Here is a 12,222-nt window from a genome sequence, read left to right as displayed (position 1 = left end):
TCCTTTTATTTTGATTGCATCATATTTTGGATGTATTTAAAGCAAATAAATACTTTGTTACATTTAATAAGTTTTTTATTAATGGCATAGGGCCAAAGTAGCACAGAATTATCATTGGGAAGGTTCTATCTTTTAAGGCTGCTCGAAGCTCACCCAGCTTCAGATCAAGTTTGCGTAAGAGGGAAGGCAGTCAGTGCACAATTTCTTGTCATATTGACACTACCATACACTCTTCGTCTTGAAATTGTGAAGTCTTACCCTCCACTTCTTAAATTGTGAGTCCTTGGCTAAAAAATAGATTATGCAGAGCAGGAGATGCATAGGGTATAGAGGTTCAAATCCCAGTTGATACTAATTCTGTTCCTGGCTCGAAGTGACCACAGTGCTAACGTAAAATATCCTAATATGAATATATAAATCGTTCAAAAAATATAAATCATTGAAAGTGTAACGATTATTCAACCAATTTTAATTTGGTCATGAATCACAAATCAGAATTTAGAAATTCATCACTTGAGAAATAATTATTTATTAAGTAACTTTTTAAAACAACTGCAGAGATGGTATTGCATTTAAAAGTGACAACACAATTAATAAAAATCAAATAACTAATCACAACTCATTAAAATCACAATTAATAAAATGATATGTAATACAAAAAGGAATAAAGAAAACATAAGAAAAGTTCAGCGGATAAAATCACTGAAAAACTTAAAACTACAGTTGGGAAAAAATTTATAGAACCAAAATTTTTTCTTTTAAATCACTAAAATAAAAAGGATTTCTAATGTAAAGGGGATGTTTATAAATAGCTTCTGGATAGTTCTATATAATCTGGGGTTGATTTTTCTACAATTGATTTCTATCTATGCAAGGTAACATGCTTTTACACTAAGTTCGTAAATTAGTCTTCAAAAGCAAAAAATAACTTTAAAATCTAGCTGGAACAAACTCGAAAATCGAAAACCTTTCTCAGTAATTTTTGTTAATTAAGTAGCAATTGAAAACATTCTTATGAGCAAAATAATTATGAGAATAACTTAACTTTTGCATTAACTGAAACCAAAACATACCTATTTATAAAAAACTTGGTTTGTAAAGTTATTATGAATTCAACAATTGAAAGAAAAAAAATTTATAAATAAATAAATATATATGTACAAATATAAAGGATGTACCAATCTAGTTTAAAGAATTTTTTTACTTTTAATGAGACAGTCAAGAAGTGAACACAGTGATTTTGTCAGAAAGAAGACACACCAATCTAACTAAAGCAACAGCAACAAGTAAAGTACAAACAAATAAAAGTACTCAGTTGAGGAAAAACAGAAGGAATAAGTTAAAAGAAATATTGATAGTCTTTTCTATACTTAAAAATAAAAAGTGCAAGAAATTTTTACAAAAGTGTTTATAAGCAAATATTAGTTATTTGTATGGAAAAGTAGTTTTACAATTGTAGATTTTATAACGTTTGTAATTTGAAGAAAAACATTTATTTCATATGCTACATATAAAAAAAATATTCTGAAAAAGTATTTTCAAACATTATCATATCGTATCAAATGTTTCCTGTAATGGATAAGCATATGATTTTTTAAAGTAGACTTCAGGCTGAAACACTTGCTACAAAAAGTACATTGAAAGGGTTTTTCACCAGTATGACACCTGAGGTGTCTGGTAAACGATGTCTTCCAGATAGTGGAGTAATCACAATAAGTGCACTGATACTTCTCGGGTCTCTTTGAAAAGGCTGAAAAATGAAAAGAGAGACTAGATGTATAATAATTAAAAACTATTAAAACTTTTATACCACAGACATTTATTTTTAACATCAAGGGCATTTACAGATGATGTAAATAAAATAAAGATAAAAAAATACTCAAATCGACATGAGTGATAGCTGTAGAAATACAGTAGGTATAGCAATGCACCCTTTAGAATTACACATGAGCAAGAGAAGTGCAACACTGTAGCATTTTATTTATGCTGCAATTGAGCTGCACATTAAGATATCAAAGAGATTTGAAGAAATGTTCCTGAGTATAATCCAACTGGCATGCCATCACTAGACTGATGTGATGGCATCAAAGAAGTGGGGGTATGACTAGAGAAGACTACGTTAGAGAGGATAGGCTAACATGGCATGGAATGGGCTATCATGGCTAGAGAGGGAGGCTCCTCCACTTTGGTAGCCTAAAACCTGCACGTGGAGTTAAAAATAAATGAGCAACAACAGTATAACTAATACCTTCACTCTTGATCCCTTTGCAGACTGATCAAAGTTATCATATACCCCCACTCTGACCACTGCTAATGATGCTTGCCTTCAATGATCTATTGGGAGCTGTACCTTATAATCAGTACACTATGGAACACACTACAAATATCATTAAGACACAGCCACTTGTTCTTGACGTTATCCTAGTTTGTTCATAAACAAAAACAACTGATGAAATATATCCACAAAAAAACTCCCCTTTTGTTCCCAAAAATAAAACTGCTGCATATTGTTCTGTCATCAACACCTCTTCCTTAGTTCCAACTTTAATTTAGTTCACTTTAAATACTCTGAAATGAGTGGGACGACCCACTCATGAGCAGTTTGTGGTGCACTCATCTTTCCTTTATTATCTCAAATGACAGTGCTGCTATAGTTACTGTTTTTCTGGTGTCATCACAATTTTCAACTTCAAGATTGGACATTTCTCATAAATAAATGCAGGAACTAGGAATAAAACTTTTAATAAACAATTCAGTTTTATTTACAAAAACAAACAAAAAATGATTAGAGGTTAAAAATTATAAAATATCAGAACATTTCTGAAAGAAATGATAGTTGTAACGATTACAAAAATTTCTTTTTAAAGTGTGTTAACATATGACTTTGCAAATGAGATTTCTGCACAAAACGTTTTCTACAAGTTCCACACTGAAAGGGTTTTTCTCCTGTGTGAATTCTGACATGACGGGTTACATCAATCTTCTGATAACTTGAGAACCTGCAAAAGCTGCATTGATATCCTCTGCTATTTTTTGAATATCCTGCAACATGAAAAAAAATGCTTGACATACTTTAAAATAAAAACAAACCAGAAGTTAAAAAAAAAACATTAGTTGCTTCACGTTACATTTTTTAACCCTGAAATAAATCAGTTAAATATTAATTTACCATCTTAGCAGGATCTACTCAGAAGACAAAAATACACTTGTGCTGGGAAAAACATAGGATTCTGATTATTGCAACATTTCTAATTTTGGAAAAAAAAAATGATTCTATTATAATTTTCCTTACACATTTGAAAAAAAAAACCCTAAATATGATTTCTTTATTATTTTAAAGTGTTATGAGTTTGACAAAACATAACACTTTACTGTGTTATGTTTTGCTACGTACAACTTCAGTTTCACTTTATTTTGATTTATAAATAGCACAAGAATGGCCACCTTATTAACTAGACTTGAATCGATGAATTTCTGTTCAGTCTAAATTGGACACAAGAGTTTCGCTAAACCACTTTGGGTATCCCTAAAAAATTTTGAGCAGGGAATGGAACAAAATATTAGTAGATGACAGCAGACAGTTTTGTGAAATTCATACAGCTTTGCTTTAAGGCAATATTATCTGGCAAAGTTCTAAAAGAAATAACAGTAACTCTTTTAAATTTTCAAATTAAAATTTAAAAAAACAAAAAAATTTTCTCAATATTTTTTAAAATTTACTAGCTAGTAAAATATTTAACACATAAAATCAATCAGACGAATTTAAATTGAACTTTTAAAAGTTCAAATAACATTATATTTTTTCTTACATTTTTACTAAGAAAGAAAATGTAAATTAAAAATTTCCATAAAAAATGCAATTAGTAAATGTTCATAAAAAAAACAGATTAAGAAAACTTTTGGAAAAAATACTAAAATGAAATTGTAATTTATATATTTTTTTATAAGTATACTTAAACAGTATCTTTTGATTTTTTCCTTATTTTTATTATGAACATTCACAGAGATATAAAACAGCAATATTCTTTTTCAAATAAAAAAACAATTTTAACTTATTGTGCTTTTCTAAATACGCAGGAATTAGGAAAATTTTCTTTTGCTAGAAGAGAGGATTAAAGAAATAGGTTTTTCTTCCTGATATTAAATATTTTTTACTAAGAAATTAAAGATTTTTTTGGTTTTTTCAAAAACATAAAATTTTCCTGGCATTTTCAGGTTTTCCAGGGATTTAAAAAATTATTCAGTTGATTAGACAGTCTGTCATCACTTTAATTTTTTTTGAAAGTATGTTATAGGTTCCTATACTAATAGTTTCCTCTTAATTTGAATGTTTAACTTAATATTTTCATGAACATTTGAATTATAGTGTATGTGTTAAGTTATTGCTTGTCACATATGAAAATCAAGAAAACATGAATTATTGTAATAGCTAAGTTTAACTTTAGATGAGAAAAGATTCTAAAATATATAAATATAATATAAACAGTATTGGTTTCATTAATTTAAAAACCATCAAAATATCAGACATAAAATTTAATATTTTATTTCGATTTAATATAAAATGTACAATCTTAGTATACATTATGCCCACACACATTACATTTATACATATACACAATTCTAATATAATGTTTTAAGAAAAAGAAATTTTATCAATAAAAAAATGAAGCATCCCTACACTATGACAAAATATTTTCTTCTTGAATTAATAATGAAGGGAACTTGCAATTTACACAGGTGGGCAGAAATATTCCTTATGAATGCGCACCAAATGACTCTGCAAATGAGATTTTTGGATGAATCGTTTGTTACAAATTTCACACACAAATGGTTTATCGCCAGTGTGTGTTCTGATGTGCTTGTTTAAATCTGCCTTCCAAACAGTTGAGTAACAGCAAAAAGTACATTGGTGTATTCTATGTTTTCTGAAAAAGACTGAAAAATGAAGTTACAATAAGTGATCCCATTATCTTAGCAATGTAAAAAAATCAACTTCTAACAATATGTGTGCATCATAACACTAAAAAAAGGAAATTTAAATTAATATTTTTTCCTAATAAAATAAAAATTTATACTAACAATATTCATGTAACATCAGTAAAGGAATTAACAGGAACAGCAATAGACTTTTTTTTCTTTGACACATCTAGACTCCTTAGACACACATTTTTTTAATAGAATATATTGATGGCAAACCGTGCAAATGCCAAACATTTCATAGGGATTGACAGTAATTTTTTTAATGCGTGAGAAAGATAATCTCACAAGTTCAACTTGGGCATAGACTACTCAACCTGGTAATATACATTACTTAATGCAGTAAGAATGATATTTTTAAAAAAAGTTGTTAAGTGAAATACGATAGCTGTAAAGAATATGTATGGAGGAAGAAGGCTAGCTTTCATAGACATAAAGTAAACAGGTCCTCCAAAGGTTGGAGTGGTTATGTGTGAAGGAAAAAACAACATTTAGGGGCACAACAGCATAAATTTTTGAAGTAGGTTTTCACTCTCCTCTCCTCCCAACCTCTACTGGAGCGGAGAATGGGTAGTGGAGGAGGTGAAAAGCTCTCTTTTTATTTATTGTTGCTTTTTTCTGCATTTTTGAACTATTTATGAACAGTTCCTAACTATGAATTAAGATATTCTATAACAAACCAGCTTACAGGTGACGCATTTTCTGACTGTCACCTTGTTTGTTATGCGCTGGATCTTAGTACATATGACGCTCTGCTATACCTGAGTATCTTCCTTGCTCGGTAAGCTGTTTTCTGGTTTAGCATGCTGTACTGAGCAGTTCCTCATGTTAGAAGAGTATTTAAAGAACTACACTTCTTCTCCGTTTTATATTCTTTGGCAGCTGTGTACATATGATTAAGAAAAGTATTTTACATTTTTAATTGTAAAATAAATTACTTGACACTGTGCAAATACAATCACCAACAAAATCCTGGATAATGTAAAAAAATAAATAAATTAAATGTTGCTTTATATATGCAAGTCAGTTGCTCACAAAAGTAAAAAAAGAAAATGGAAATAAATTGACCATTATTTTAAAAAATCAGAAAAATAGGCATATTTGTATTGAGAGAGAAATCAAACAGAAACATTTATGTAATTGGCTATCAATATATTATATATTCTAAATATTTTTTTAAAACTTTGCATTTTTTATTTTGTTTTTATACATAAAATCTTTTTTTTAACCATAAATCGAAAATGACTTGGTTGCAAATATTTTTCATAAATAATACATGCAACTACTTTAAATCAGAAGAAATTCGGTTTCGTATGAGTTGTAATAGTATGTCTCATCAAATGAACTTTTTGAGAAAAGCGCCTAAGACAAATTTTACACAGGAAGGGTTTTTCGCCAGTGTGAGTTCTGCCATGGCGTGTCATATCAGTTTTATAAGCAGTAGAGTAGGAACAAAAATGGCATTGATACTTTTGGTCCTTTTTTGAAAATCCTGAAATATTAAAATAAAAATACAATTATGTATGTCAATCATCTGGTACAAATAAAAAAAAAAGTTTTAACTATTTTTGACATAGAATAAATAAAACACTAATCCTTAATTGTCTAGCACGTTAGACTAATTTGCACAAAAATGTTGTATATCAACATTGATTCTCTTTCAAATGAAAAATAAGTATGTTATGAAAGACACATAATACAATCAACAGACAATAACAGATGCAATGGAAGATTTATATATAAAAAGTTTTTAATTTGCAATTCTTCATAAACCACATTAACAATAAAAATCCTAACTTAAAAATTTCTTCAACTCAACAAGACAGTTAGCAGATTATTATAACTGTTCACAGATTGCCAGAAATATTTTTCACTGAGTGGGTAAAAATTTTAAAAGCAAATTAAACCAAAATTGATAGACTTGTTTGTTGTCAGTTACTATGTTCTTGATAATTTAAATTTTTTTCTGTATCTGTAAATAATAAACACTTATGTGCCAATTTTTGTATTAAGCATTTATATTAAAACTTATTTTCAAGTATTTTAATATTTATCTGGCTGACATATATATTTCTGAGTTTAGTAAATAGATTTCATGATACATGAAATGATCTATGCAACATAAAATTCTATATAATACACAGCACCACATTTTAAGTTTTGCATTATACAGATTTACTGTATGTCTCAGTCATCAAGTAAGATTTTTAGAGGAATCATAAGTAATGAATTTCACACCTTATGAGTTTATCATCAGTAAGAAATTAGACATGCCTATTTAACTGTGCTCTTTTAAAGTGAAGACAAAAAGTAAGTTAACACAATCAATATCGCCTGAAAATATATAAAGATATTATTTTTTCAAGAATACTGACATAAAAGTTACTCTTGACAATATTAATAGGACATCAGGAAATGAATGATAGAGGTCACTTAATTAAATTAGAAGAAATCTTTTCGAATATGAACTATCATATGGTTCTTCAAATGACCTTTCTGAACAAAACGCCTACTACAAATATCACATTGGAAGGGTTTTTCGCCAGTGTGAATTCTGACATGGCGTCTCATAGCAGCTTTATCAATAGTACAAAATGTGCAAAAATGGCATCGATACTTTCCACCAGTTTTCACAAATCCTGAAATAACAAAGAAAATAAAATATTTTAAAACATATTTTGCAGAATAAAAATTAACTTTTATGATTTTTGAGACAATAATACAAAACTAACACTGTTGGGCAATTCTAAACCATGTTGATTAAATTTACATAAAAATTTCTTTTCAAGGAATTTTTGTCCAATTCAATACCAGTTAGTAATATAAGAAAGCAATAGTGGCAGGCAGGTTTTGAGCAAAAAACGAAGATCCAATAGACAACTAGCAATACTAAAACTTTGATTGTTCAAAAAATATTTTATGAATAATGAAAGGTGATTTTCAAATAAATTTAATAATGAAGGTTAAGGTCATAAAATCTTTATTTTTTTGCATTTAACAAACAGTTAAGAATATTTGATCTAAGCATTTTCTTACAGAACAATAAATATTTAATGCTTGCATAAAAACTTCTAATTTTTACAAATAATATTTTTTATTTTTGGACTTCTCATAATAATATTCTTCACTTCAGGGGCATCTAATTGAAGATTTTTGCTCTGAGCATTCACACATATATGCGCGCCACTGGTTAAAAATTAATTTTTGAGTCCACAGTTGAAAGGTAGATGTAAAATTTCATAAGATAATTTAGTCTGTTTTTATTAAACAAATTTTAATTTTACCTTGAAATTGTACTATGTTATTTTAAAAAGTCAAATGGTTGGTTTATTTTACGATGATATTAAAAACCTTAAACACCATACACATATAAAAGTAAAATAGTAACTTGATCATTCTAATCTTTTTCACCCAAATTCCTTGTTGTTAGTGACTTCAGGCGGCGGGATGCGAGAGAAGCTGTGACCACTCAAACATTTTCACGATTCGGCAGATTGTGCTTGCCCATTTGCCATACTTACGAAAATTCCTTTCCCTTTATTTTATTTAGAGATCACAAATGGAAATACGTGTGACGCGCCTTACTTTTTTTGGATTTCTATTAAAATTGGAGCAATTAAATAGTAAAACTCTGAGGATACAGGAGCAATAAATGGTAGAGGGACTAGCTTTTAATGTAATTAAAATGTAACATAAAAAATATCAAGACATAAAAAATTGGGGTACTAAATTAACTAAAAAGTAATTATTTTTATTTCTTCTGTTTATATGCTAGTAAATTTATTGAATTATTATAAATTATAATGTATACTAACTGAAAGAAATTAGGGATAAAATCACATTTACTATACCTGTATTTACTTTATAGTTGTTCACGTTTTAAATGCAGCAAGTAAATATAAAATTTAGATAAATTGAGCACAATATTTGTAATAGTAAATTGTTAATTTTTAACTGATGAAATTATCTTTTCATTTTAAAGCACAATTCTCAGAATACCTATTTTATTTATACCCAACAAGATTTGCTGATGACTAAATTATTTGTTGGATAGAGAAAAATTATGTCACCATTTCAGCTGCAAATTAATTTTCTTCTTTTTTTAGATTTATTAAATAAAAGGTTCAATATTCATTACTTATTAACTAGAATAAAAATAAAGCATTCCCGTTTCAGAGGGTTCATGAAAGTTTCGGTCCCACCATGTGGCAGTTGCTGATTGTGGGGATGTGGTCAGCATTGCACACTGGCAGCTTTGACTTCCCACATAGACTGGTTCCCATTGGTCTGAAGCTGAATGTGCTTCAAGCCACTAGGCTCTAACCCCAGTTCTTCACAACAGTTTACTTCCATACCCACAGACAAATCGCAGGTCATTGACTAGAATAATTAAGTATAAAGTCGTTAAATCAATAGTATATTGGTGGAAAGAATTGAAATATTGTAAAAATATTAGCAACAAAATAATTTTTTTTATTGAAGCTAATGAATTACATACTTATTCATGATTAGGTCAAATTTGAAATTTCATTCAGCAAATTGGAAATTTTGTCCTTCCCAAAAGTAGAAGTTTGTCATTCTACCTTAAAAGTCAGTACATTACTTGGTCTATAAGAACAACATTAGTTCTTAAATTGTCATGACCCACAGACAATTTTATACAATAATATCCTGTATTGTTTCTTTTTTGCCAAATACTTCTCAGAACATTGTTCTTTATCTTTTCTTTTTAAAAAAATTTAGTGCATCTTTTGATTCATAAACACAACATTTCACTTCTTTTATTGATGAGCTCATCTGGCAAATCTGTGAAAATAATTTTTGCATACAGCCTAAAATGGATATTTTCAGTTTTCTAAAAAATTAAAAACAATTTTTAACACTAGAGAATGGCATTCATCAACCACGAAAAAATTAGTATCAAAAATATGAACATTCTCTGAACATTGTTTTTCACCTTTTTTTTTTGGAAATTTTGTGTATTTCTTGATGCTTAAGTACAACATTACTTCATTTATTGATGAGCGCCTCAGACACATTTGTGAAAATTTTTGCATAAAGCCTAAAATGGTCATTTCCAGTTTTTTTAAAAAAATTAAATGCAATTTTTAACACTAGAGAATGGTATTCATCTATCACGAAAAAAATTAGTATCACAAAACAAAGAACAAAAATTTTCAGTGGTAAGTTACACATTTTTTTCGGTTCTTTAGAGTTGTGTAATCTTGAAGTGACTGTGTTATATATATATATATGCTGAAAATGTAAAATAACACATAAAAGTCAATAAAGTTGTTTCAGTAGTTTGAAAAGTTTTACTTGTAAAAACATCATCAACAACTTAAATATTGACAATAAGAATTGAATAGATAACTAAGAAAAGGTAAAAACTGTGTGAGAAAAGAAGTGACTGTGTTTTATATACACACATATCGCTCATGTACAGCAACACCAGCACAACTCAAAAAATCAAGTTTTGAGATAAGTGGGTTTAAAGTTTTCATTGCTAAGGAAGATGCAATAGAAATGCTTCAGTTTGCTTAAACGAAGATTACCTTCAAGTTGAATTATGAGTTGTGCTAGTATTGCTGCTGAAAGAATGTGTATTTTCATATTTACACCTGTTCTTAGTACAAAACGTGTGTTTTTTTAGTTGTGCCACTATTGCAGCCCATGAGCGATATATGCCGAAAATGTAAAATAGCAGGTAAAAGTCAATAAAGTTGTTTCAGTGGTTTAAAAAGTTTCACTTGTAAAATCATCATCAACAATATTGACAATAATTGGATAGGTACTAAGACAAGGAATATAATTTTCTAATCACCCGCTTAATTGTATTTTTTTTGTTACAATATGTAATACACAGAAAGGATTAGGACAATACAAAAAAATAATAAATAAAAATATAGTATGCGAAATTAATGATGGTGTATTCTACAGTGAAGGAGTAGTAATTTTTTTTATAAAATACACTTCTAAGTTATCATATAATAATAAATAAAAGAAAAACTACACAGGCAAACTAAGCAGGTTTTAAATAAAAAAACAACATTTTATTAGCATAATTAAAACTGCAGAGTGCTCTTTATAGATATGAAAAATATTTTTAACAATAAAAGTTTAACTTTAGTGATAAATATAACGCTTCTTAGCAATGGGTAAATATCATGTATTTAAGTTCCTTAGACTTTTGAAACCATAGGATTCAAACATCTTAGAATACAGGTTCAGAAATTTGGGAAATTATGCTTTACATAATAGAACTATAGTGAATCTCTGGTACAAGAAAGTCATCCATTATTCCATTGTAAGTAATGCCCAGTTGGTTCAAGGCGTACATATTAGATTCTGGGAAGTGCTATGCAACAGAATAGAATCAGCAAGTATCACAGTACTACTAAAAACTCACAGTACGATTATAAAATACAACACAGTTGTCCATTATCAGTGATGTTTAGTTGCTTTATGTAATGCATATTAAACTTAGGAAATATTACATAGTGTAGAATACTCTTGAATCAGATGCTACCTGATACACATTTTTCTTTGGGGTTTGTTGAATATCATAGAAGATTCTTGATATAGCTCAGAAACTAAAAAGCTGTTTGTTGTAAGTGATGTGTAGCTGTTTCCTGGTGATACATATTAGACTTTAGGAAATTTTACATTGCATGTAAGATTTCTGATGCAGCCAATACACCAGAAAGTTGCATAGAAAATTTCTGATATAACTCAGAAACTAAAAAGCTGCTTGTTGTAAGTGATGTCTTGCTGTTTCCTGGTGATACATATTAGACTGAAGGAAATGTTCTATTGCATGTAATATTTCTGATACAGCCAATAGAATAGAAAGTTGCTTCTTGCAAGTGATGCCTATCCAATTTATGATGATGCATATTAATAATTTGGGAAATGTAGCATTGCATAGATTCCTGATTCAGGACAGAAACTAGAAAGCTGCCCGTTTTATGTGATGTCTAGTTGCTTCATGGCGATACATATTAGACTTTTGGGAAAAAGCTTTACCACAAACACTGCAGGCAAAAGGGCGTTCCTTAGTGTGAGTTCGTAAGTGTTTCACCATATCACATTTATTAAGACAATTGTACTTACAAAGATGACAAAAGACAAGAGGAAATTTTTGATGTTGATTCCTTTTAACATCCATTATCGAAAACAATGAATCACTTCCTGAAAAAAGAATAACAAATTAAGCATAACATGTATACTTAGTCCGTAAACAGG

The 12,222-nt window shown here is 28.9% G+C and overlaps 2 protein-coding genes across 2 annotated transcripts in view; both read right to left on the bottom strand.

Annotated features, from left to right (window-relative positions):
• Window positions 1-12,222, bottom strand: part of LOC139424832 (histone-lysine N-methyltransferase PRDM9-like) — a 42,063-nt gene that overhangs the window by 7,395 nt on the left and 22,446 nt on the right. Inside the window, exons 6-7 of the mRNA XM_071178139.1 lie at window positions 4,679-12,070; window positions 1,655-3,042 (exon numbers count right to left, since the gene is read on the bottom strand). Of these exons, the coding sequence (XP_071034240.1) occupies window positions 11,927-12,070 (144 nt within the window). The 3' untranslated portion in view covers window positions 1,655-3,042; window positions 4,679-11,926. The remainder of the gene's footprint in view (window positions 1-1,654; window positions 3,043-4,678; window positions 12,071-12,222) is intronic.
• Window positions 6,270-9,354, bottom strand: LOC107456375 (oocyte zinc finger protein XlCOF6.1). The gene is made up of 3 exons (XM_043039879.2): window positions 9,225-9,354; window positions 7,470-7,616; window positions 6,270-6,469 (listed from the first exon to the last, which is right to left on the bottom strand). Exons 1-3 carry the CDS (start codon window positions 9,352-9,354, stop codon window positions 6,270-6,272), a joined length of 477 nt encoding a protein of 158 aa, XP_042895813.2.

Source organism: Parasteatoda tepidariorum, chromosome 2, assembly GCF_043381705.1.
Source record: "Parasteatoda tepidariorum isolate YZ-2023 chromosome 2, CAS_Ptep_4.0, whole genome shotgun sequence".
Lineage (NCBI taxonomy): Eukaryota > Metazoa > Arthropoda > Arachnida > Araneae > Theridiidae > Parasteatoda > Parasteatoda tepidariorum.
Note: the sequence above shows the minus strand (reverse complement) of the source record. Positions and strands in the feature narration are given on the sequence as shown.

Coding starts and splice junctions, on each gene's coding strand:
- LOC107456375 (XM_043039879.2), bottom strand. CDS start 9,354: ATGACCTGCGATTTGTCTGTGGGTATGGAAGTAAACTGTTGTGAAGAA. Junction 7,617..9,224: donor GTGGGAAGTCAAAGCTGCCA/GTGTGCAATGCT, acceptor TTGTTATTTCAG/GATTTGTGAAAACTGGTGGA. Junction 6,470..7,469: donor TAGGCGTTTTGTTCAGAAAG/GTCATTTGAAGA, acceptor TTAATATTTCAG/GATTTTCAAAAAAGGACCAA.